Source organism: Cyprinodon variegatus, unplaced genomic scaffold (assembly GCF_000732505.1).
Source record: "Cyprinodon variegatus isolate N-32 unplaced genomic scaffold, C_variegatus-1.0 Scaffold276, whole genome shotgun sequence".
NCBI classification, from domain to species: Eukaryota; Metazoa; Chordata; class Actinopteri; order Cyprinodontiformes; family Cyprinodontidae; genus Cyprinodon; species Cyprinodon variegatus.
The window spans coordinates 772,742-799,057 of NW_015150729.1; the positions used below are offsets into that span (position 1 = coordinate 772,742).

The window sequence follows — 26,316 nt, forward strand, 5'->3', positions numbered from 1 at the left end:
GGAAATTCCATCTGTGTAAAATAAAAATGCACATCTTTATTTCTAGTCTGTGCCATCTTGCAGCTTTTTATTTATATTTATTGGAATCAAATGACTTTGTTCAATGATTGCACACAAGTTGAAAGCTTTAAATTCTTTTAGTTTATATTTTTGAAGTTCCCATTGGAAACGTAAGCTGTCACCTGAAAATGCCTTTCTTCCTTGCTGCAGGCAAACATTGTTGATAACTATAATTACATACAAATATGCTCAAAAAGAAGTATTTATAAGCCAGTTCATTTGTAATACACATGCTTAATGCATTTATTTATCACAGGTATGTGAATAGATATCATGATATTGACTCTGTCTTACATTATGGGTACTGTTTTATGTTTTACTACAAATAAAACTTATTCAACAAGTCTTCCTTTTTCCAGACCTCTAGATGTAATGTTTTGTAAAAGATATGCAGCACATTTAAGCTGGATTAAAGAAAAGACAAATGTTAAGACATACTCTGATTTTTCAGCACAGTCACTCAGAGGATTTGTTACATAAGCTGTGTTGTCATGAATTTCTACATACAGCTGGAAGATTATAATGATTTTTCATCTGAATCTTTATCAGCAGGACATTATATCTCTGTTTTAATGAAAATTAAGAGTGTACCATAGAGTCCTTATACAAATGCATTTTAACTCAGTTAAAAATAAGAAAATTCAGTGCATACAGTTCGCTCTTTACTTATCTTTCTTGAAAAGAGGCCATTTACAGATCTGTTGTTTCCACTCAATGTGTACTTCTACACTTTCATGATGATTCCTGACTAAATTCTCTATTAATCCTCTGATTAAAGTGTGATCTGTCTGATTCCATAATTTTTTTATTTATTTTTTTAAACATATTGTTGTACACAAAATCTCTGTAATGACAAGAGCTTAAAGGCACTTCTGGCCACTAGGGGTGCAAGACCTGTAACTTTCACATCTAGCGCCCTTAGTGGCCACAAGCGCGCAAAACTGTGGCAGGATACAACAGTCAGCCGGCAACCTCCCACGTCTTTTGATTTGGGACTGCACTAGCTATCTAGGTTCACCTCAGAGGGCGTGAGAAAGGCTGCTGCTCTCTGGAGAGCACTGCCGGGTCAGGCCGGATTGCGAACCGGCTGAGCTCCAGTGAAGAGCCACTAGGTCGGACCAGGGACCCAGGTTCTTCCAGGTCACATTACCTGTCCAACGATGGTTCATCTTCTCCCACTTTACATAGTCAGTATTTCAAGAGGGGAGCCCCGCTTGTAGCAATGATAGTATTAAGCGCTTTATATTGGCCTGAGGAATCATTTATAATAACTCACACTGTGAACTCTTTAGGTCACATTCTGCAGTGACGTAAAGAAGAAAACATTCTCATGTGTTCTCTGAAAAAAGCCCCAACACAGTAAAAGACAAGTTGCTTTTAAATTTTGCAGGATTTTTTTTTCTTTCAAAAAATTTATCAAATCTGCCATTAGCATAGAAACTTAAACAAACTAGATGTTACCTCCCTAAAATGTACTATGATCCACAATATAATCAAACATAGATTTTTATAAATTAAACGATAGACCAGCCTCAAAAAAGGCAACAAAGGGATTAAATTATGTTTAAATATTTATTTAAAATCAAGACAGTACAAAGACAATACAAATATATTCAAAGGACCAGGCAAGTTGAATTCATATGTATTATATTCCGTTTATCTCAACTTATTTAAAACAAATATAAGTTAAGATCTAATTAGATACAAGTTATGATCACAGCAATAAGATGTTCTCTGCCTATCTTCAAAGGCATCTGAGAATGAGGTGGAAAGTATACTTATGTTGATTCTAAACGTTTTACAAATATGCTTCAGATAAATATGTATTTTACAAGTAAAAATCTCCCACCAGTATTGATGTAGCGTAACATTTTCAAGCATGCAATTATCTTTTAACAGCTTCCCACTTATAATTGGACTCCTCTTAGCTATATGGCTGAAACAATAAAATGCTATACATTTAAAATGGATGCATATACATTTATATAAAAGCTTTTCTTCTAGAATTACTCAAGCAGGCTCATGTTTCTACAGTGGCACATTGTCTTAATAAAAAGGAGCAACTTCTCAGTTTTGAAGCAGCTGATGTAACAGTAAAAATATCAATACACAGGTCCTGTAGCACTTCATTGTAAAATTTCACCATATTGTTTAGCTGCATGTTCCACAGAGCGAGAACTTTTTTCTGTAGTTGGACTGATCTGGTGAAAATTTCTGTGCTAAAACAATGCAGGTTTTGAAGCATTAAACTTTTCAAGATGCATTGAGACTAAGTCTTCCTAAGTAATCCTCCCCCAGGACAATTTGCAGTAGTGCTTCTTGCTGTTAAGATCACATAATCTTCCTCGAGATGGCAATTTGGTGAATTATCTGCAACTACACCACTGAACCAAGCTCTCTTCAGGCTTTTTTACAACTACAGCAATGGAGGATGCAGTACAGCCTACTTCCTTGATGTCTCCTGTTTAGAAGTACATATCTTTAAAATGAATAAATCCAAAGATAGGTCCTTTTACCAATCATGACAATGACTGCATTTAAGATAAATACAATGTGCCATTAATAAATGGACTGAGCAACCTTAAACCAGATGTTTTTGCAGTTCCATTTAATACAACCCTTGGTTATTCTCATTAATCTTTTGCTCCAGCTTCATCTTAAGCTCAGACACCAATGCAGAGCTGATGTTTCCCTCTTTGCGGCGACAAGACTTTGTTTTCTTCAGAGCTTTAGAAGTCAGTGCACCAGATATGGTTGGGACCGCCCGGGGCCGCTCATTAGCCCGAATGTTAGCTGGAGGTGGAGGGGGCAGGCAAGGAGCGATAGGAGGTGGGGGTTTCAGCCTTGGGCTGCTGGTTTCCTGTGAGGGGCTGCTTTCCGGGTCGCTGATGAGGAACTTCTCTGCTGGGCTGGACAACTTGATGACAGGAATCTTGAATTTCCAAGTCTGCCCATCCCTGGGTCGCCTCTTTATGATGCGTCGCACTGGCATGATTCTGTTTGACTTTGAGTTTCGCATGTACATTACTGTAGAGATTAACACTGTCACTCCTACCAGTACAAGAATGATAAACGAAACCAGGCCTAAAGCTCTGAGAGGATTGTCCCTACTTTTCATTAAAAATGCTGCCATAGGCCCCTTGAGAGGAGTCTGTAAAAGAGGACAAATATAATAAGGTTGAATCTGAATCAAATACTTGATAAAGCATTCTTACAGAGCAAGAAGGCATAAAAGATGGATGCTGCAAAGCACTGACAGAGAAGGCCCAGGCAAAATGTCTATCATGCAAATCAAACAACAGGTTCTCACTCACTCCATTATCTATGTTTACTCTGGTCTACTGCATGAAACTGCTGATTCAAAGCCTAGAGCTAGAACTAGGTGCTGGGAATGCGTCTGACAGTGCACAGCTATGGGGCTTTTCTCTGAATGAATGACACAAACATGAACCATGGATCCTTTTATACCAAAAGCGAGGTGTTTATATTAGGAGATGGAGACAGATGTGGACAAATCTGCTGCAAACCCTAATAAATATGTGCAAAGAACTTTAAAACAAAGTTTGTTTTGATTTACGTTGCATAATCTCATACTGAAAAAAACTATGGAAAAATGCAACTTTTAATAAGTATGGTGATGGACTAAGAGGGAAGAATTTCATATTAATCAAGTTCAACAAAATTACAAGTGGCATAATCCTTGATTCTCCTGAATTCAATACTTTGACCCCTCCTTTGCCAAAATAATACTCTTAGTTATTACAAGGTTAAAGCGATCTTATGGGTCCTATCTCCTCTTTAGCTCATCCTTCGTTTTCTGTAGGATTCAGACCAGACTGCAACAGCCTGCAACTTTTCTGAAATTTTTATTTTCATTTACTCCAATTTTATGGATCATTATCCTTTTAAAAGTCATATTTATGACCTATTTTTGGCTTCCAGCAAAGACCACTGGCCTTTTTATTTTTATTTTGTGGCATTCCTAGTAGTTCATGATGACAAGGACTCTAAGATAATTCATCAAGACCTTTTGAAATAGAAGAGAAATAGGCCCACAGCATCACAGCTACTCCGTCATACTTACAACATACGTTTTTGAATATATCTAATACTTTCTGCAAAATACAATTGGCTGACTGTCTCTGGAAAGCTTCATCTAAATCAGACTTTAATAAATCACACATTTTCAGAAGGTCCCCATTCTGAGGGATTAAAAAAAGTTGCAGGAATTTCTTTCCCTTGCTTTGATTCTTTCACTATGAAATGCATTAAAAGCAAATCATTTCTTACATCATTTTTTTTCCTGTGAATGATGAATTGATCTTAAATTAAAAGCTATATTTTTCTGACGTTTTCAGTATGAGATTAATGTGATGAGAGGTAATATTTTTAAGACTCAACACATTTGTGCACATCTGCAAAAATAAACAAATAAAATAACTTTATCAAGTCATGTTCTTTTCGAGAAAATATTGAGCTCACAGGTAAAAAAAAATAAAATGTTAAAAAATAATATAGTTTCAAGTTTTTTGTAATAAGTGATATATATATATATAAAACAATAAAAAAAAAACATAAAAAAAAAACTGTTGGAGTACTCCATAGAACAGACACCAATGTCTGGAGTCGAATCTTGAAGTACCAGTTGTGCCTCACTTCATTCTGCGGATCACTTTGATATAGTTACTCTCAGGGTTGATTCTGGACTTTTTCACTGCGTTACAGTACAGAATTGTGGATATGCAGATGGTCAGTAAAATTAGGGATGTGATAAAGCTGGAACAAATCCCAAAAACCGTCAGCGGACGCTTGCTAAGGCCCATGAAGTATGAAACCACTCGACCTTTGATCTGGAAAAAGCACGACCACAACACAGAAACAAAGCCAAAAACATGAAGGGCTACAAAATGAATGTATTATGAAAACATGGTGGATTAGGGGGAAAAAAACACATGTTTAATGGCTTTGAACCTTTAAGGATACATAGCTTTCAGTTCCTATTTATATTGTACATATAGCAAGACAAAAAAATGTTCCAAAACAGATGGAGTTGGCGGACAGGGCATGGTAAGACAAAAGCAGCAGCATGGCAAGGATGTCTTTTGCTTTTAATTAAATGTTTTAAATCTACAGCTCAGGCATGCAATGGGAGACAGTGGTAGTATGCTGCGATTTAGAACAAAAGCCTTACCGCCTCTGTGATGTCGATGTTCACCACAGCAGTTGTGCTGAAGGATGGAGATCCTCTGTCCCTGGCCTGGACCACCAGAGACCACTTGCAGTCCTTCTGCTTGGTGATATTCTGCACAATCTCCATAGACTTGATAAAAGGCTTGAGCTGGATCTCTCCAGTGTCTGCATTGATGTCAAATGCGTTGTCCGGATCAGCGGTCATGATAGAGTACTCAATGACATTATTGGGAGACTCTGCATCCTCATCCACGGCCTGTATTATTGAACAGGTGGAGGGAAAATAAGTTTATGGGTTTTCTTTGCTTTTAGTAAGAGGTGAATTACAGGACAAATGTTATAATAATAATATCACTCCACAATGTCACAAGCAAAAACCTGAATTTTTTTGTAGCGGATCGTACTAAACCAACATAAAGGATCCTATAACTGTAAAGCTGCTGTAAACAAAACAAACATAGTTTATTATTTTAATATCAAAAGAAAACTAAGGTACATATTTATACTTAGCCCCACTGGCCTATTACTTAAGGACCCTTTTTTTGTTGCAATTATGGCTATGTAAAAAGGGACTGCACTCCATGCCTGCATTAACACACCTCTGCAGACCTTCCTGGCTCTTTTACCCCCAGAAGTGATCTCATAGTTTTAAGAAATCCTCCAAAGGAACAGCTCTTAAAAAAAAAAAAAAAAAAACTAACACTTTCATTTATATAAGGCAGAGAACGGGTTACAGAGACCAGTGCTAAGACTCTTCTCTTAATCCAAGAATAAACACAGTGCACAGGAATTATGAATCACGGTAGTTTTTAATAAAACACTTTCTTGACTTACTGGGTTATTTTTTTTACAGCTCTAACATCCTGTACTTCAATCTAATATCTAACCACAGGGAGTCTTTTGGGGTAACTTACTACAAATTTTGCACATCGTGAGTGCGTAGTCAAGATCTTGTATAAGGATCATATAGTCTTGCCACATATTAAACCACTTAATATCCACCTCCATTCTGGGAAATTCGCCAATTTTGCATACCCAAATAAAAAAGCACATAACTGAGGAACTGTAAGCCCAAATTATATCTGTGATACATTATTTGAAAGCTAACACCTTCTAGTGTCTGAATATATACATGAAAATTGGGTGAGTAAAACACCCAAGCTGCATCAAGCCCAAGCTACATCAGTTCAAAAAAGACTAAAAATTGTTTTTTTTTTTATTCTCGTAAATAATTAGTCTTTTTTGAACAGCAGTAATAAAGACATGCTTGCTTGTTGTGGCTGCTTTATCATGGTACATTTCGACATGCTGCTATAATTGTGCTTTGGTGCTCGCTATGTCCAAAAAATGAACTAGGTGGTTGAATTGTGAAGAATCTAAGCTTTGCAATGAGATAACATGTCTATATTGGTAAACATTTTACCAGTGTAATGTTCATGCATTCTGAGTTATTATTTTTTAAACTCGCGACCCGGTGGGTTTTGAGAAGTTAAATTTAGTCTGTGATTTTTTGACTGTGATGGGAAAAACTATTTTATCCTCCATTCCCGTTAGGACCCCGATTAAAAACTGTGATTTTGAGCTTGTTTTGTTTCCTCTATTGGGCAAAAGTATTAGGTCAAGTAGAACACTAGCTAAACAAGGCTAGATGTGAGTCTAATCTTACTGATGCCATAAAAGCTGTTCTTCAGTATTAAAAGTTTTGGTAAGAAGCTGAACTGCTTTAATTCAAGGTTATTTTAACTATCCTTCTGTTTGTGGAAAAACTGTGTTCTTTGTCTGAGAGAATCTCTCCCTGTGCTTCTTAAATAGTTACTGAAATCCTATGTGACCAGAAAAGGCAAAACATTGGCACAAGACTGCAAATGTTCCCCTTGCAAAATTAATAAATGCTCTATCTCATTTCTTAATAAAATACTTTTTTTAATGCTTACTCATTTCTTGAATGCACTTTTCAATTGGAAAAGAGGACCTGACATTAAAGTGAGGCAGTTTTGTTGATCTTCATAAATCAGGAAGTTCTTACAAGATTGCCAGGAAAATGCCTTTTTTTACCTAAAATTGGAAGCCTGGGCCCTGTTTCTAAAAGTGGGATAAGTTAGAACTCGAAATAGGGTCCGGATTAAATTCCTGCATACCCTGGATTTTTTATTTCAAAGAGTCGAATAGACATACTGCCAAGAAAAACTTATCACATAAATTACTGAAGCTACTCTGGTCGGTAGCAGGCCTTCTTGAAGTTGTCCTAAGTCTGTAACACATCTGAGCTGAGATCAGACAAGAATAGCATTACAAATGGTCGAGGTAGTAAAGAACACACCTGGTGTACCAACACCACTTTTTCACTTATGATACCAATATCATAGCTTAGAGTATTGACCGACACCAATGTTGACTCAATACGCCCAAATCATGCATACTTTTATTACTTATTTTGTATTGTGGGATGAGAAAAAAGGTTTAATAAACCATAAACTGTAAACAGAAGCGAATTTAAGCAAAATCTTAACCTACATCCAGATTTTAGATGCAGGCTGATAAACTCCGATACTAACTTTTAGGGTGATAGCAGACCAATTTCCTTTATATTTATTGGATCTGGGAAGCCATAAGTGCAGGAACCTGTGGTCGTAGAAGAGCAAATGCTCATTACAGCCCGCCAATTAGATGTATTTTCAATATGGATTAATATATTTTTGAGCATAGATTTTTTTTTGCCAGGGTCAATAAAAAAACTGAATAAAACTTTAGCCTCATAACACTCATATGACACAATCGGGAAATATTTTTTAAGTATTTTTTGCAATCCTCCAGGGATACAACGTGGAACTTTTAACATACAGCTCAAGTGCCCATTAGACCCATCACAATTTCTGCAAGGCATCTTCCTTAATTTCCCTTCCTGCTGTGCAGGGACTTGAATCCAAACTGGGACCGAAGCACTCATGAAATCTTTTATCTATTCAACCACTGAATAGTTTAAATTTTATTCAATTATAAATTATAACTGAACTTTGCAGGCAAAAAGATAAAAAAAAAAACATGTAACAACACACACAAACACACTCACACATGCACTCTCACAGTTTTGAGATTTTTTGAGATTTCCTTGTTACCAATTCAGAAGATGAATAAATAACAAACAACAACACCAAACTGCACCTATAATTGGTATTAATTGGTATGTCACATTTTGAGATGTCAAGCAATATCTAATCATATATTATATTTCGAATTTCCAGGCATAACAGGAAGCATAAATGTTATTCACATTCACTTCTCCCTCACTAAATAAAGAATATTAGGTTTTACTTTGCAACATGTTTTATATTACTTGTAAATACATCTTGCCCAGCTATTTCACAGGGAGGGCAATAAAAAGTATAAAATTCAGGTGCATGTTTGCTCTTATTCATATTAAGTCATTAGCCAAGGTTTAACTTCAGGCACATTCATGATATTTGTTGAATAAGGCTAAACAGGGCTATATAATTAAGCTGTTAAAGGTTAAACATAACAATAGCTGATAATTGAACAATATTTAACTGAACTTATCTTAATTTGCCACTACATCCATTTTGCGCCCGCTGGGTTACACCTAGATGCATATTTCACAAGCACACAAATTCACACATTATTTTGTTATGTTAAATAAGTGCAGTGTTGAGGATAAAATTCTAATTCTCAATAAAATCTACCTTCTGCCACATTAAATCTTATTCTGAAATATGAGCAGCATTGCTTTTTTTTAAAATGTTTTTGTAATCTCCATATGGTATCATTAACATTAAATTTCGTTTGCGTACTTTGAGGCTTCTTATTACCTACCATTGCAATGGTGGATTGTGTTTTCTGTGTTCCATTGATCAGGGCTTTTAAATACTTGTGCTCACCTGGAAATCTGGGCTGACTTAACTCAGAGTCAGGTTAACTGATCAACTGATCTCTAATCAGAATAGATTTATCCCACTTACTGAAACGGGGCCCAAGGAGTTCGATTTTGGTTAAATGATACTAATCTGGAACTTTTAAATTACAAGAGCAGCAGGTGAAGGATCTGTTTCTCTTAAAGGCTCCTAAGAAAGTTATCAGAGTGCATGGTGTTGTGAAATCCTTCAAATACATAAACATTTTAGGATATAATGACTTTACATTATCTAAAAAAGAAAGTAAACTTGGAAATAACGAAACAAACTAAAAACAAACACTTAAACTCTCATTAGGTGTAGATATGTATTAAATAATTAGCATAATTTACCTGGACTTTGACGGGTGTCCCAATGATCATAGTCTTCTCTTGAAAGTCCTCATCAAACTCTGGAGGATGGTCATTCATGTCAAGGACGCTGACAAAGACTTCAGCAATGCTGTACTTGCCTTCTGAATCTTCTGCCTTTACATAGAAGTTGTATTTTGACCTCATCTCTGCATCCAGACTGGTCCAGGGTTGTGTAAAGATAAGGCCCGTGGATGGATGGATGGCAAATCTAAAAAGCAGAATTAAACCATTAATCAATGGAACAGATGTTGTGTTTAGTGTAACCATTGCAAACCAAGTGTTCCAGGTATAAAATGTTACATTTAGCAAGATAGGAGATTTCTGAATTGCTTTTCTAAATTGTGCTAATTGTGAGTTGTTATATCACTCTTGTAGCTGTATTAAATTTTGATACCAAGCAACTGCAAACTTGAATGTGTTTTACTAGCATTTTTAGACCATTCCAATGTAGCACCTCATTATTAGAGTCAACAAGGTTAAATTGAAGGGAACCAGATTTTTACTCAGTACTCGTTAATATGTTTCAGCCCCAATCCAGGAGTCTCTATCATTTCTGGATGTTTGCAGGTGAGCAGCCTGAAGTTTGGAGCTACTATTTTTTGGGACATGGTGGTCTATGCTTCTGGGGCCACATATTACCTGCCTCACAATTCCTTAGGTCCTTATGGTCTGTTATTATTTACTCATTTACCAAAGTCCTCATTAGACAGCTCATGTTATTTCTTTTAAATTAGTTTGAAATCCACTTTATGCAAAGCTGCAATCTCCAAAATAAACACAATTTTTTTCTGAGATTTCATTTAAAGAGTTTTAAAATAAAATGCATTAAGATGCATATGACAGCCATACATTTAATTATGTAACCCATGTATGATTTCCCCCAGAATGGTCTGAAGTTTGTTTATACAGTGACAAAGTGTTGAAAGGTTCAGGGACGAAAGGAAAAAACTTTTCTAGGTTGCTTTTCAAATAAGCAAGAAAAAAAATGTACTGTTAGAGAAAGTAATTTCAATTTAATTTCCCATTTTTGCAATCAACTGTCTTCCTTAATTAGAAATCTGTATAATCTCTTGAATTAACAGGTAACACTGGTTTATATTGCAAAGAAGCTTCAAACAGATAGAAATTGTTAATCTGGTCTGTATAATCCTGCTGATTCAACTGGATGTCTCTAACTTTTAAGTTCTGGATTTTAAAGATTTTGTTTGAGGATAAAGCAATTATCCTGATCAGACAAACTTAAATATGTCTCATCTGTTAAGTTTCTTCCCTTTTGAACTTCTGTTTAAGTTTCTTTCTGTGTTTTCAGTTATTTATGTCATACTGTTTTGTTGGTCATTGGTTTCTTTTCCAATTTGTGTTATATTTAAGCTGTGTTTTATTATTTATTTTGTGTTTTTTTAAGCTACTCTCTGTTGTCCCCTTGTGCCGGTCTCCTTTCCCCTAGCTCCCTTCTACTTCTATCCACACCTGCACCACATCAGCTGATTAGTCCATTCGCTGCTCTGTCCCCCTCTATCTATCTATCTATCTATCTATCTATCTATCTATCTATCTATCTATCTATCTATCTATCTATCTATCTATCTATCTATCTATCTAGTATCATCATTCCCGTTAATATTTAACTTTATCAAATGAATATGAGCAATATTTTCGTTGGGCTTTCTCCCATTTTATCTTGTTGACTTACTGTGTCTTTTTAGTTAAAAAAATTCACAGGTTGCTTTGAAACTGAAAACTTTCACGCAATTAATGTTGCTGTCAGCAGACAGGCATAAATTCTCACTTTTCCTTTGCTTCCTAGCTTTTCAAAGCAACGGTTTTCTGTGGCTCCAGCTGTCACATTGCATGTTAATTGGCTCTGTCTATGTGAGATGGGGCCAGGATGGTTATTTTTAACCTTCCAATCCAATTAGAAGATTAGCAGTTATCTTGCAGCCATTTTGGAATAAGCTGTTTGAGCAGCAGAGGGGCCTAATAAATACACCATTTGTTGTTTTACTCTTTGCGAAAAGGTTAATTCTGACCAGTACTGCTGTTGTCAGGCTTCACAAAAACTCTTCACCTTCAAACATTTCTTTTAATCTTTCGCAGATTTATGTGGGAATCAGAATGGCTTTGTATTTGTGAATATATAAACTGGCAGGAGTAAAAAGGTTTTAACTTACAAATCGGATCCTGATCCATAAATCGTGTATTTGACTTCGCCCCAGGAACCAGAGTCTGGATCATTTGCCTAAAAAAAAAAAAAAAGGCAGCAAAAAAGACAAAAACCCACAATGAATCTATAATGCTTTATGGATATGACAACAATTTGGAAACTATAGACAAAATTAAGTGTTTTATAGCCTAATTTGAATGCTATGTTGTAGCCCAACGTAGTATTTGTTATGATTGAAAGAACATGGAATCAACTGTGGTATTTTTTTAAACATCCATTGTTACTTTTACTTAATAAAAAAGATATTTTGACTTCTTAGTATCATTTTAAAAACAGATTTTAATTGGTTTTTTGAACTTTAAACAACTGCTGAGTACAAGTTGAAGTAGGCAGAATGTTCAGAACAAGTAGTTACTGCCTTACAGATGATTTGATTAGCTCTTTTCACAACTAAATGTTAAAAACACTTTCCAACCTTACTGTAATAAATGAAGAAAGCAGTAAGCTATGATTTCATTTATAGGAGGTAAAAATGTCCAAGTGAAATGTAAATAAATGCCAATAAAACCTAATGACTGTGTGTGTCGTTCTCAGGCAACAACAGTTATCAGGCATTTGCAGAAACTGACTGTGCTATCTCACATTTTAGATGAGCAGTTGTGTCCAAATTATTTATTATTTATTTATTTGCATAAATGTTTAATTTCAGTCACAAGCTTATGAGCATTAACACTCTGTTTAGGGCCATGCCTCTTTCAGGGGTGCACTAAATAGTCTGCCTTGGATAATTACCTTCCTGGATAACCTTATTACACTTAAGGTTAAGGTCACAAAGTCCTGGCCAGAGATTTTCATTTTTTCAGCAGAATGCAGCAACACATAAATGTATAGACAGATACATCTGACAGTGCCAATATTACCACGTTTAACAGTTGGGTAATGTAGCTTTTAGGGTTATTATGGAAGTACCACTGTTGGGGAGAATAACCACTGCTTTACATTTTTTTCCATCTCTAGATCATGGTGATTGTGTGGACTCCAAGAGACTTGGTGGGAATTTGTAATCCAGACTTTTTTTTTTCTTGTTTACTTCAGATCAGGAGTCTCTTTTTAAATCATGCTAAATAAATGATTATGAGACTAAAATAATTTTTTTCAGGCAGCAATGCAGCCTGAATCTGGCAACTGAAATTTAACTCTGCTTTTAAAAAAATGTGGCAGATGCATCAATTAAGAAGGAGCGGAGTTGCCTCGTAATATTTTGTTTGGGTAGGAGGTTTCTTCAATGTATTCAACAGCGATTTGAAAAGACTATTTTTAAGTGGATTTTAAAGGGGGAAAATAGCCTTTTTAAATAATTTTGTGTTATTATTAAAGTACTAAAGGTTAAAATAGATTTTTTTGTCCATAATCCAATTTTTCACTCTTTTAATATAAATAAATCAATTATAATAACACAACAAATATTGTTCTGCTATCATTTAATATTTTCCTACTTTTTAACCATGTTTTTAAAACATTCCATTTCTATTTAAATGAACCTAAAAGTTCAAAATTTATCAGAGTAAGCCTATATTAAGCAGAGAAAGCCTTTTAGCCTTTCTATGTTTCCTTTCTGTTTGCTTTCATCACATAATACACAAAGGAGTTAGTACTTGATTGCATAACCATTGCTTCTGATGACTAAGGTAGTCTAATATTTTTATTGATGAAAGCATGTTATCCTTCTGTTATATAAAACATCCAGGCTTAGTGCATCCATGGTATAGTGCACCAAAAGCAATGTCCAAAGAAACTGTCATTTGTAAAGAAGGCAGACTTTTATCTAAGAAAATGTTATTCCTCTAACAGCATTTACCCTATTTTTGTCATAAACCTATAGTCTATGCTGAAAAGGGCTTTTTTTTAAGTCAATAAACATTGAATTCATATCATTATCCTTGTTATGCATTTTATCCGCTGCAATAAAAAAACAAAAACAACAAGAGCAATCTCATTTTTTTTTTGTTACTTTGGTCTTTATCTGTTAATACTGCTTTTCTGGATAAAATCTCCTGTAAACTTGATGGATTCTAGCATATTGAGAGAGTATGTGGAAATGGAAAAGCATGATAAGCCTTGGAGAAAAATAAGTAATTTTTCTTGAGCTGTTGGCTTAAATGTAGGAGCCATAAAAAAAAAACTATGACAGACAGCAGATAATATAGTCATTTATCCTCAGTGTGGAGCTAAGATAAGCTTATCTAATCTTACATGTATCAAAGGAGAGCTGGGTTATCAATCACTTTGCTTGTGTAAAAAGAGAGTTTAATTAACAATGGACTCACTGTGACGGACACAACACTGGAACCTCCAGGGGAGTTCTCGGGCACTCTGACGATGTAATACTCAGACGTGAAAACGGGAACGTTGTCATTTGTATCCAGCAAGTTGATCACTATGTCAGCTGTCGCACTGAAACGCTCAGGAGTGTCAATCTCTACCGCCAGCAACTTAAATAAGAAACAAAAAAAGGGATGTAATGAAATGCTTTATAGCTAAGGATAAAATATCAGCACATCTTTGGCATAATAAAAAATTTATATTATAAGGTTGTAAAAATGTATATCATCATGAAACTATGGTAATGGGGAAATTAAACACCTGCAGCAGCATTAATCTTTAATTTACTTAAAATCAATTTTACTTTTAATGCTTATTTAGGCTCCAATTGAATTGATTAAAAGTCCTGATAAAAATGTTAAGTTAAAATGTATTTCATGTCTTTTATTTTCACTGCAGCAGCATAATGTCATGATGAAAAATTTACAAATAGAATATAAAAACATGGATTTAATGCAGGAAAGAAAATCTCATAGAGAGAAATAATTGCTTTGTTTTAAAATCCCTTGTGGTATGATTGTAAGTGATACCAAAAATGTCTTTAAAATAAAGGTAGCTGAAGCATTCTTTACTTTAAGAAATTCTTTTTTTTCTTAAATTAATCAAAGTTTCTATGTATTTCTTTCTATTCCAAAACAATTAGCTTCTAGGCTTTATCTTGAGGATGCAAGGGAGATAAAGAAAGTACTTCAGAGATACAGTGGAGTGACATCTTTTGGGTCGAACATTCATAACAAAAATAATATGCCAACAAAGTGTTTTATATATTCGATGACTGATAGAAAAACACTTCCCACTCACTTTTAAGAATGGTAGGGGATTTGTAATGATCTGGAGCGGCTCTTTTTCAGAGCCATGGGGCCTTTATTTGATTACGTGACATCATACAAAAAAATGGAAACTTCTAATTGAGATATTGTAAATGCTAAAAAGGTTGAATTTATTTCAAATTAAATTTTGATGATGAAATTGGTTTAGAGCTATTTTTTGTGAGAACAGTAGAAAAATCTAATCACTTTGGAAAAATATGTTTATTAACCACAACATTGGATGAGTTCTATTTGATTTATCTCTTATTTTTATTCAAATATTGTTTTTTTGTTATATACAACAGCTCTTTTCACATTCTATTTTAATTGTTAGATTTTAATTCTTGTCTTAAAGCTACAGTGTGTAATTTTCAGCGACATCTAGCGTTCAGACTGCAGACCGCAGCAACATGAACATCTCCCCCCCACCGCTTCTCCCCCCCAACAGTACGGCGAGCGTTACGGGACAAAATGTCTTCCACGACGTCCGCATCACCTACCTTTTCAAGTGATGAGGTTTGTTTACATAGATAATTTTACAGATAGTATTTCATTAGTCTGTGTGTTCAGTACCGTCTCAGTTCATCTCTCTCAACTTGCCGTAGTTACTTTCGAGCGTAATGGGCGATCTCGCAATCGCTAGTTTGTTGGCTCTGCGCTGCCGTAGCGCAAAGATGTCTGCCTCCATGGCTGCGAGACCCGCTCCTATGTAATTATAAATAACGAATTCTAAGGCAACGCAAATATTAAGGTTAAGAGGCTGAGCTCGTAGATGATGATAAATAACATAGTTATGTATAATATATTACAGTTCTGACTGTATATCCCTGTAATTATTACACACTGTAGCTTTAAAGGTATAGTGGAGATTTTCAGGTGGATCATCAAAATAAGTGGTCTTCCTAATTGTCATTCTGGTGATATGTTTACAAAGGGTCGTCCTACGTGTTTGTCCCCATTTTCACTAACCAGTGGTGAGTCTGACATAGTGGAAATATTGCAAATTTTCTTTAGGAAATCTTGTATGAGCGATGCAAACAGCAACTTTTCAACACAACGTGCACAAGGAAAGATGGGCTTGTGCATGTTTTACTTTGAGCTAGGCTGGTCAAATTAGCCAGTTACTATAGACACCTGTTTTATGGTGATGTCTTAAAGTCACAGAAGAAAAATCCGGACAATAAAAAAAGCTTTTCAGAAAGGTCAGTAGCAGTGTCCCCTTCAAACCACATGACTTGCCAGAACTAGATTAAAACAAAACATAATCTCCTTCAGCAGGAGCACAATTTCCATGTCATCCCTAATAATAATGCAGTGTTTACTAAATAGGAGATTTTACCTTAAAAGATAGGGTCGGTCCCTTTTCATAGTCTATGCCAGATGCGTCCTCCACAATGATGGTCACCTGAGCTTCATTCAAAACTGTCTGGGGAACCACTCGAAGTACTCGGCTGGGCCCCACCAGTCTCAGTTTAAATTTAGCATTTGCTCCCTAGAACAGGCAAAATCATCCAGTGAATATTAATTCCTGCTTTACAAAACCCTGGTATAAGATGGTAATTAGGGTTAGGTTACGTGACATGGAGGGAAAATCATGATAGCAAACAGATTTCCTAAATACCGTTTGTTGCATAACAAGGATGTACTTGAAATGCTTGGCAGATATTTATGTAATGCTGTTCAAAGCGGTATTATTTTATCTGACAGGGAAATATCCATCTTAAGTATCCATCATAGGGAATAATGAATAGGAATTAATGCAATCAATTGATGAGATTATCACCTGATCAGAGTCATTGACGGTGATCTTAAAGCCTCTGAGGATCTCCCCAGCAGGAGGATGCTCATACATGGTGACCTCAAACTTGCTCTGGGGTCCATTTTCTCCATAAAATGTCGGAGGATGGTTGTTAAGATCCACCACCCGGACAGTCACCGTGGTAACATCATAGTCCAACAGCTGATTGTCGGGCCCAACTTCAGATGCCTGGACACGAACACATGCAGGACATGCTCTATTTGTACTGGGCCTTGCATAAGTAATTAGATCCCTAGAAGTTGCCATATTCTTTCACATTTTATTAAAAAGCATTTAATCTAAAGCTTATATTGCTGAAATCATGCATTACATTTAAATAGCATATGCATGCCACTCTTACAGATAAAAAAAAAACATTTGATCATTTTATTTTGACTTTGTTTCTATATATCTGTTAGTCATGCACTGTAAGATGGCACCAAAATACATCAAAGTTTGAGATTCATTAAAAGTCAAAAATGTTTTAATTCAGCTAAGTTGAGGTTTTGCAATGTGCTATATGTCTTGGAAGAGATTTAACCCCAATAATTGATTGTAAGAAGAATTAAAACATAAAAGATTACCTTTACTTTAATTTCATAGAGTTCATTTTTTAGCAGATATGGAGGAGTTGTTAGATAGATGCATCCACTGGTGCTATTTATGTCAAAAACACCATCACTGCCTGAAAAGCAAAATTGGGATGAACATGTTGTGTCAGCTGAAGTATCAGATAAAGAGTTTAAAATGATTATACAGTACAATACACTTCTTTTTTTCATTTTCAACAAAAAGAAGCTCAACTTTTAAAATATTTAGTAATTTTTTTTTTTACCGTTCAGAATAGAATAATGAATGGGGTTGGGGTTGCCTTGATCCCCATCTTTAGCAGAAACTGTGTATATTTCAGAACCCTGCAATTTCCAGAAAATAATATGTATGAAAAGGTGGAACAACACTGTAAATATTACAGCTGGACAATGAAGAAAGAAGATCTTACAGGGACTGAGACTTCATAGACGTATCCAAAGTATGGGGTTCCCACAAAAGATGGCGGCATGTCTTGGGCATCTAGAACATTGATGGTTACAGTGGCGGTGGAAGTCAGCACCTGATGCTTTCCTTTGTACTTTCCACCTCCATCCTAACAAAAAAAAGTAAATCCAACAAACAATAACTACACATTAATTATTTTCTTAATAATACAAAATAAAAGTTATTAGTAAAATTATCAAGGCTTTAAACCTGAAATTTATGGAGACCATGAGTTACTGATGTGACCACAAACTCCTCTTAATATTTGTTATAGTCCAAAATCCAGACCATAACAAATTGAGGTGCGAGAGGTCCCAGGTTTAAATCCCGGACAAGCCCCCAATTTGGTATGGTCTGGCTTCTGGATCACAACAAATTAAAGGGAAGCAACGCATGGGATAACTTAAAACGGGATATATTTAACAAAAAAATCATAACTAGTTGGAGAGGAGAGTGAGAAAAAGGGGAAGAGACAGAAAGATTGGGCTAGCCTAGTGAGAAAAAATGGTGCATCTTAAACTGGGTCTTATTTTATCTTGGAGACACTGACAAGCTGACTCCACTTGCAATCAGCACCAATTAGAAGCTCTAAAACAGCGATGTTAAAGAACCAGAGGAACGGCTCGGGCCATAACAATACTAAAAAAATTTAGAGTCAAATATAGCACCATCTATTCAACAGCTAAAGAGTGACCTAAATTAGATTGTACAATGAATCCAAATGATACAGGAAATCTACAGCAGAACTGCAGAAAAATTAAAGAACTGAAGTGTCCGAATTAAATTAGAATGGAAAGACAAAAAAGGCTCAACTCTACAGTGAGATGCAATCTCACTGTAGAGTTGAGGTAAATCAGAGGGTAATAGTTCTAATGCTCCTTAGTTACAAACTTCTGACATAACAATAATAAAAAAAGAAGGAAAAGTCTAAGTTCTCTAAAACAGAAAGAATATTTATGTTTAGAAAAGTTCATTACTGGTTGCATTAGAATAATTTCTAAATTCATCATTCATTTTTTGAAATATTTACTTTCAATTGATTGCATCATTTTAAGTTGGTAAACATTCTTGCAACATCTATATAAAGGCCTGGAACTATGCAAACTACATTTACTGTCATTCATCTTCAATTGTTTTTTTGTTTTCTTCTAAAAGGCTCTTTTGCAAAAGACATATTTTTTATCCTGACCTCTAGTCAAAGTTGATATCTAAGGCGAGGTCTGGGTGTTATTCATGTATTTATTTAATTGAGTTGCCTCATGTTGAAAAACAAAGTGGTACATACATTTTGAAACAAATTTTATATAAAAGATAATTGTGAAAATTATGGTGTCTTGCATTAAGATTATTTTATTTTTCTTTATTAATGTCTGATGTTACTTCAGTCAGAACTGACTAATTAGAGCCCTCCATGCACACAAAACACTCACATTAAGAACGTAAATAGATCTGATTTAGCTTTTACAGTATTTTTGAAAGTGAGATAATTATATATATATACGAAAAAACAACAACATTTATTCTTGTATTTTTTAATTACGACTAAACGGGAGCTTTGGAATAAACATCCACAAAATGGTTCTTTTGGTTAGTTTTCTTTTGCAGAGGAACTCTTGGGACTTCTAAACACATTTACTGCTGGTTTAGTCTTCAAGCCAAACCTTAGTTACTGCAACAGAGTTTCTTGCTGCAGCTATAGAGCTGGACCTCTGAACAACTGTAAGCCCAGTGAAAAGAATCCCTCACCTTTGCAACCACTGTAACAAAATGTGTTGGTGTGGTCTCATAGTCCAGAGTCTCGCCAGGTTTTACTCTCAGGATCCCGCTGTGTCCGTCAATAGTGAACTTGGCAAAAGGGGAACTCTGAAGATTTAATGAGAAGAAATCACGCTAATGTGAGAGACCATTGTTTCCAGTTTGATTTGGCAATAAACAATAACAAACACTACAGTCGGTCTGTTTTTGGGCCGACACCAAATCTGAGCTTCTATAAAGCCCTCGCTGCGTTGCTCAAATGTAATTGAAATTTAATCCACTAAAGTAACACCATTTCCAGACTGTTCTCTTCGCAATGTGATTAATCTTTCTCTTTGTTGCTGTCCCATCACTTGATTGCCCTTTTTCTCTCTCCACATGGCAGCACAGCTCTCATCATGACCTCTGTTCCTAACCCTGGATGTTAGGTTTAAATCAGACCAGCTGCTAGCATTACCATATGCTAAAGAATGTTGCAGATTTTCAAATCAACGAAAAACATAACTAAATGCAAAAAAAGAAAAGAAAAAGAGAAAATAGTGATACATTTTTTAAAGAAATTGTTTATAATACCTTAAAATGAGGCTTCCGAAAGTAGGATTTCATTACAAATTTTAGTCAGAATTTGTATATCAAGTATCAGAAAGGCCTAATTTGTAATGTGTCAGCTGTAGAAGTCATATTGGATTACTTTCTGTGCACATAAAAGCTTCCATGTTACAGTTGAAAAGATTAGAGCTTTTTTAAATCAAATTAATATGAGAGTACATATGGAAGATGTGTCAGTTTCCTTTTATTTAAATAGCATAAAAACTTTAAGGAAACTTTTTTTATTTTATTTTTAAAAAAAATCTTTGCAATCTTTGTTTTTTCCCCTCCATAAAAGGTAATCCTGTATCAGTACTTCTTTTGTTAAATTGTGTCGCTTTCTTGGCTCAAGCTATTGACATAAAGCATTGTGGATATTCATCTGCTTGTTTCCACAATACTTTTCCCCTTGATCAATGCGTTTATGCATGTCTCCCTCTCATTTCGGGCTGAAACAATAAATCTGATTAATCATAATTAATCAATTATTGAAATAAACGTCAACTAATTTAGTAATCGATTAACCATTTACTAGAGGATAGAGACAGTAAAATATCCCTTTAGCTGACAAAGCAACCCCCTTAGAGCGGTACCTATATCACAATTGTAAAAAATATATATAAACATTTTGCATTTACTATAAAAAAATAAAAAACAAATGAATAATCACCCTAGTCTCATTATTTTAACCCACAGCTGGTCAATTTAAATGGCTGCCCAAAATGTGGTGAGATTTTCTTCCACTTTTTCTCCATAATTTAATTTGTTTGAAGGAAATTGTTTCTCCCCACTTTAGCCGCATGCTTTGGTGGAATAAAATAAATCTGTACCAGGCCTGAAAAGCTGATTTCCAACAGAAATTATTAAATTTTGCTTATAATTGAGAACGACGAGAGCAAGTATCTCATTTAATTACCTGTAGGTAATATGAGACACTGCCTCCTGAACCCAGGTCTTTATCTACAGCATGGACTCTGTAAATACTACTTCCTGGTGTAGTGTCCTAAAAAAGAGACAGGACAACATTAAACCTTACTTCATACTTAGGTTTTTTTTTTTTTTACATACAAAACTGATCATTAGAACTTGTATTTATTAAGACACATTACCTCTGGAACATCAACAATAAAAGGCAGATTTTGAAACTCTGGAGGCTCGTCATTGGCGTCTGTCACAAACACTCTTACAGTCTCAACAACCTGTTAACAATAAAGATACAAATGTTTAATTCTATATTGCCGCCATTCTTTTTTATTTTTTATTTTTTACAAAATTAAGTTTTCAGTTGTTTTCTTTCATTCTGCACAAGTTAACAAGTTAAAAACTTAAAATAAGTGTTTTGCCCTTTATTTGAGCAGAATCAAAATAATGCATTTTAGAAATAGAAATAAAGTTGTTAGACTCACTGAGTTTAAGTGTATATCTAAAATATAGAAAAGTAAATAATAGAAGTAGAATAGAACTTAATAGATCCAGTAAAAAAACATTTTAAATAGATAGATAAAACTTTAATTTCTAATATAGTTAGCAATGTTGTAAACAAGAATCAACATTTTATAACATTTATACCAATTTTAAGCAATTTAATACATCTCTTTCTATCTCTTTCATAAATATAGCAGATTAGTACCATAATCACTTATTACTCTACATATACTTTCTGGTGAAAATTGTGAGAACTCATATAAGGTGTTATTATGACACATAACAGGTCCCAGACCTACAGCTGTTGGTTGAAAGCATTAATCATTAACAAGCAACATCTACAAAGCCAAATGAGTAAAACCTTACTTTATTACGTCCATCTGTTATGCTGACAGTCACTGAGATTTCATCTTGTTTCTGGAAACAGAAGAATTATATAGTTAACATGAGCTGAATCAGTTAATTAAATATTACGTGTGTTATAAAGTATCTTTATCAGCAGCCTCACCTCTCTGTTTAGCTCCTGAATTAAAGTAACATTTCCTGATTTGGGTTCAACCCTGAAATACTCAGTGGAGCCTATTTCAAATGTTAGGCCGTAGCGTACAGGATCCCCCTCTGGATCTGTGCCGTTCAGGATGTATACCTGTGTTCCTGTCAACCACCCAACACAGGAGGAAATATAAACATAAAAACATAACTCAAAGTTCCCAGTCATTTAATAAGAGGTTAGGTCAGTTCAGGCAACACCTATACAGTTCTATAGGTAAATCTACCCATTGAGCTTTGTCACATTCTTTCATACTTTTTAAATAATAAAAAATGTAAATCGTTTTGTTTGTGTAGATTTAATCCCTCTGAGTCAATCACTGTCTAGATCCACCTTTCCCCGCACTGACAGTAACCAGTTTAACCCATTATGTTCTGTAAAACAGTGCAAACTCTGTCAGACTAAATGTGGTCGTAAATGAACCTTTTTTAATCAGTTTGACTTTTAATGTAGTTTATTTTTAAGATATATTTATATATTTTGATCTAAATCATGGGTCACAAACCTTTTAAGGCTGACGGTCACTTCAAGGTTACTGAGTCATAGGAATAAGAAAATATTGAGGGTCAGCTTTCACCTTAACCTCGTACATTATAAGCACATTTTTATTGTTTATTTTATTTTATTTTAGACACTGTCATTATAAAATGCTCTATAAATGATTACAAAAGAAGGGGAAAAGAATAAAATAAGATTTGGGTTGAGTTTTTCTATTTTTAGAAGACTCTGAGGGCCCCCATATGGTCCTTTAGGGCCCCTTGGTGCCCGCGGACACCATGTTGGTGAACCATGATCTAAATAACTCTACCGTAGTATTCAACTGTCTCACTGCATGATTCTGCCACTACCATGTTTCAAAATAGGAACGCATGTATATTTGACATGTAGACTAAAGGAGTAAACATTTTTGCTACCTCGCCTGCAATGCTTGGGACAAACTGTGGAGGAGAACTCACAGAGCCCGCTTTCAACCAAAAAAAAAACTTGACATTCTGAAGTGTATCACTAATAGTTGTCTAATGTGCAGATTCTCTCATCCAAGCTAATGACTTCAACTGTTCTTCATGTGATCAAATGGTGCTTTTGTCTTTGAAGCTCTCCGTCATGCTGCACCATTCTCTGAAATCCGATTAGTTATTTCTCCATAACTTATTAAAAACTTGGGTAATAGTCCTGTAAGCTAACCCTGCATTCATGTATAATCCCATGGCAATTGTTTAAACAGGGTTTTTATTTATGAGTATCAGAGTATAAAGGGCTAAATATAAAAGGATGTAACCTGCATTTTTTCAGAAAAAAATGGTTGGTTGCAGATCATGTCTCAGTTCCTTCAGCTCTTCTGTTCCTCATTCCACATTGCAGTGTGAACAATCTCGCAAGGGACTATATTGTTATCTTCCTGCAAGGCTTTCATACACGTCACAATCCAAAAGGTATTACGGCGATTAGCTGATGCCCCATTACATATTCCAGAAATGTCAGACGTAATAGCTTAGTAATGTGCATTGAATTTCTTTTGACGCATAACATCATAAGATTTGTGATAAACATCAGATCCTAACACAAAAAAGCAGAGAAGGTCATTAAAAATAAAAGAAAGGGGGAAAAAAAACACATTTGACATACCGACAGGTGTATCCTCAGAGATGCTGAACAAGGCCATATTCCCACTTGAGCTGCTAGGGCCATTGTCAAAGAAATATGGAGCATAGTCTGATTGCCCTTTATGACAAGACAAATAAAAAGATGCTCTAAGTTAAAAATAGAAACCTCCATTCACTTCATAAGGCAAAATTAGGATAAATTATAAAGACGTTAGTATAGTGTTAAAGGAATTAATGATAAGAAAATATATGAGTGGTTTTGTTCATATATGTACATTTATCTATCTATCTATCTATCTATCTATCTATCTATCTATCTATCTATCTATCTATCTATCTATCTATCTATCTATCTATCTATCTATCTTATTGCTCCCAGTAATCTGTCTGTCTGACTAACATAAGTATATATCTATACATACGTATAATATAAATTTGACAGGAAAGAATTGTTAATTGGCTCCGTTTTTTTCAGTAATTTCTCACCTAAATACTTGCTGCTACAGAAATCAGTGCAGCACAAATTAAGGTCTTAAATGTTTTCTGAGTTTGATTTTTTTCCCCCCGTCAATGCTGGGATTTGTAAATTCCCTGTCAAAAGCAGAAAGATGGGAAACAAAGCAGTGCGTCACTGGCATTTCTCATCCGTTCTCCTCTCAACTCAAAGTTTCTGAAAATAAAAAAACCCCAAACAAATCCTGTTGATATTTTTGGTTCACATTGCTATACTAAATTGTCGACGTACAAAACAATAAACATTAGACTGTCCTCCTCCATTGCTTTCTGCACTTTTTTAACCCTGCACACATTTTGACATCTACAGTGACAGATTAAAGTATATTCTCTGTGTAGTTGTGAAGCAGAGTTGGAAAGCAGAGGGGAAAAGCCTTGTCCTCTAGAGCAGCTTGTCGACCAGCTCACTGCACAAGGCACGTGTCAGGGTAAGAACAAAAACAGAGGATTACTTGTTTTGAAAAAAAAAGATAAAGCAAAGTGGATAAAAAGACTATTAAAAACTTCAGCAGAAAATCTCTGCTCGTCCAGCTTGCCTTAGTGTCCAGGACTGTGATGTTGAGTCCCTGCTGTCCATCAGCAAGTACCAGTAATTATTTCTTTTTTTTTTTGTAATAAAGGATTTATCCTCTTGGCTGAAACAAATGTATCTATTTTAAAAGTTTGATTTTTCTTCACTTGCGTAATAAAGAATGCATTTTAAGGAGTTTTACTATCTTTGCAGGGAGTGGAAAGAAGAAGTCTGTGCATGTTCTTTGCATGTTGCAGTTAGATAATGTTTATACCTAAATTCGAAAACCTTGAAGTTACAAGTGTAGGCATGATAAAAACTACAGAATAATAAAATTAGATACTGTGAGAACATTCTGTGAAATTATCTTAGAGCAAAATATAAGATTCATTGGGGGTCTTTTATCAAAATAACTGTTAAAATGGATGGAAGTTCCACATTGCTTTGTTTAGATCTGCTCCAAAGCGCAGCGTAGGAGTTCCTCAGAGGACATGATAGTAACCAGTCCAAATCCTGGGTAGATAATTAACAGACATTACAACACCGATTAACAAAGGGACAATAAATTATTTGCAAATTCTACTTTTACCTTCGGGTTCTCTGCATTGAAGCGTAAAGTTGAGACAAATTCCAACTTTAAAGTTTTATATAGAATCTAAACTTTTTATTTTTACAACACAGTCTCAGGAAGAATATTTTTAATTCTTTTGACAGGGCATGTGATTTATCTTCCTAGTGAAAATATATTTATATGCAATTTACTACAATATAAAAGAGCATTTTTTTGGTTATGTCTATGCAGCACTAGTTCTACGGTGAGTGAAATTAGGCCATGATGAAAGACATAAGGTGTGGCTCATAGATGATAACAGAGTCCGATATCAAAGAACCAACGTTCAAACATGGCAGCTGATTCATTAGGTGGGGAATGTTTGTTGCAGCTTATCTTAGTATAAGGCTTGTTGCAGAGTTCACTGTCAAAAGAAAGTGAATTAAAACTCTTCATGAACATTTAAGATTAAATCTACTTGTTGCATTATTATTATTATAACAATAAGGTGAATCAGAACAAAATGACAAAATGTTCAGACGCTCCGTCCCATCAGCTCTGAACATGTGAATCTTTATATTCCAAAACATGGCAACTGTGCAGAAAAAGAGGGTTGTTCCAGTAACTGTAGGATTATTATTATTTGTTTTCTTTTTTTTCACTGTTGTTTTTCAAGTTATGCATGGGGCGGCGGCCTAATCTGTGTGACCTGCTGCTGTGTATTACAGCTCTGATCTGATCTGCCTGACAGATGACCAGACAACATTAAAATCCCCGTTAAGTGCTGGAGGGGAACCAGGGTCGGGAGGAGGGAGGGAGGGAGGAACGCTGAGGCCAGCTGCAGATTGGCGGGGCCATGTTGATGGCTACAGATGCCTGCTGAGTGTGAGTTGACCTCTTTCTTTTCTATTCTTCCACATCATAGAAGCTCACTGTTTATTAAGGCCACAGTCACCACCACAAACACTAGTGGTGGACCAGTTTGGCTGTAAACTTATTTGGGTCTAAGCCAATATAGATCTATGTTTAGACAAATTAAAATGGACTGTAATGCCTATTTGAAAATAATGATGTTGAGAGTAGAGGGTCAAATATTTTAGCCT

At 35.1% G+C, this 26,316-nt stretch overlaps 1 protein-coding gene across 2 annotated transcripts; it reads right to left on the minus strand.

The window, feature by feature from the left end:
• Positions 1 to 1,649: 1,649 nt before the first annotated feature.
• LOC107089984 (cadherin-related family member 1-like) lies at positions 1,650 to 23,752 on the minus strand. Of its 2 annotated transcripts, none has more exons than XM_015383079.1 (16): positions 23,662 to 23,752; positions 21,994 to 22,139; positions 21,852 to 21,902; positions 21,170 to 21,259; positions 20,977 to 21,063; positions 19,464 to 19,580; positions 17,683 to 17,826; positions 17,518 to 17,596; positions 17,267 to 17,367; positions 16,668 to 16,871; positions 16,224 to 16,376; positions 14,021 to 14,185; positions 11,701 to 11,768; positions 9,509 to 9,737; positions 5,252 to 5,506; positions 1,650 to 3,211 (listed from the first exon to the last, which is right to left on the minus strand). In XM_015383079.1, exons 1-16 carry the CDS (start codon positions 23,696 to 23,698, stop codon positions 2,669 to 2,671), a joined length of 2,469 nt encoding a protein of 822 aa, XP_015238565.1. In that variant the 5' UTR covers positions 23,699 to 23,752; the 3' UTR covers positions 1,650 to 2,668. The 2 variants fall into 2 exon arrangements, with proteins under 2 accessions (XP_015238565.1, XP_015238566.1); XM_015383080.1 differs by lacking the exon at positions 1,650 to 3,211 and adding an exon at positions 4,687 to 4,910.
• Positions 23,753 to 26,316: the final 2,564 nt, after the last annotated feature.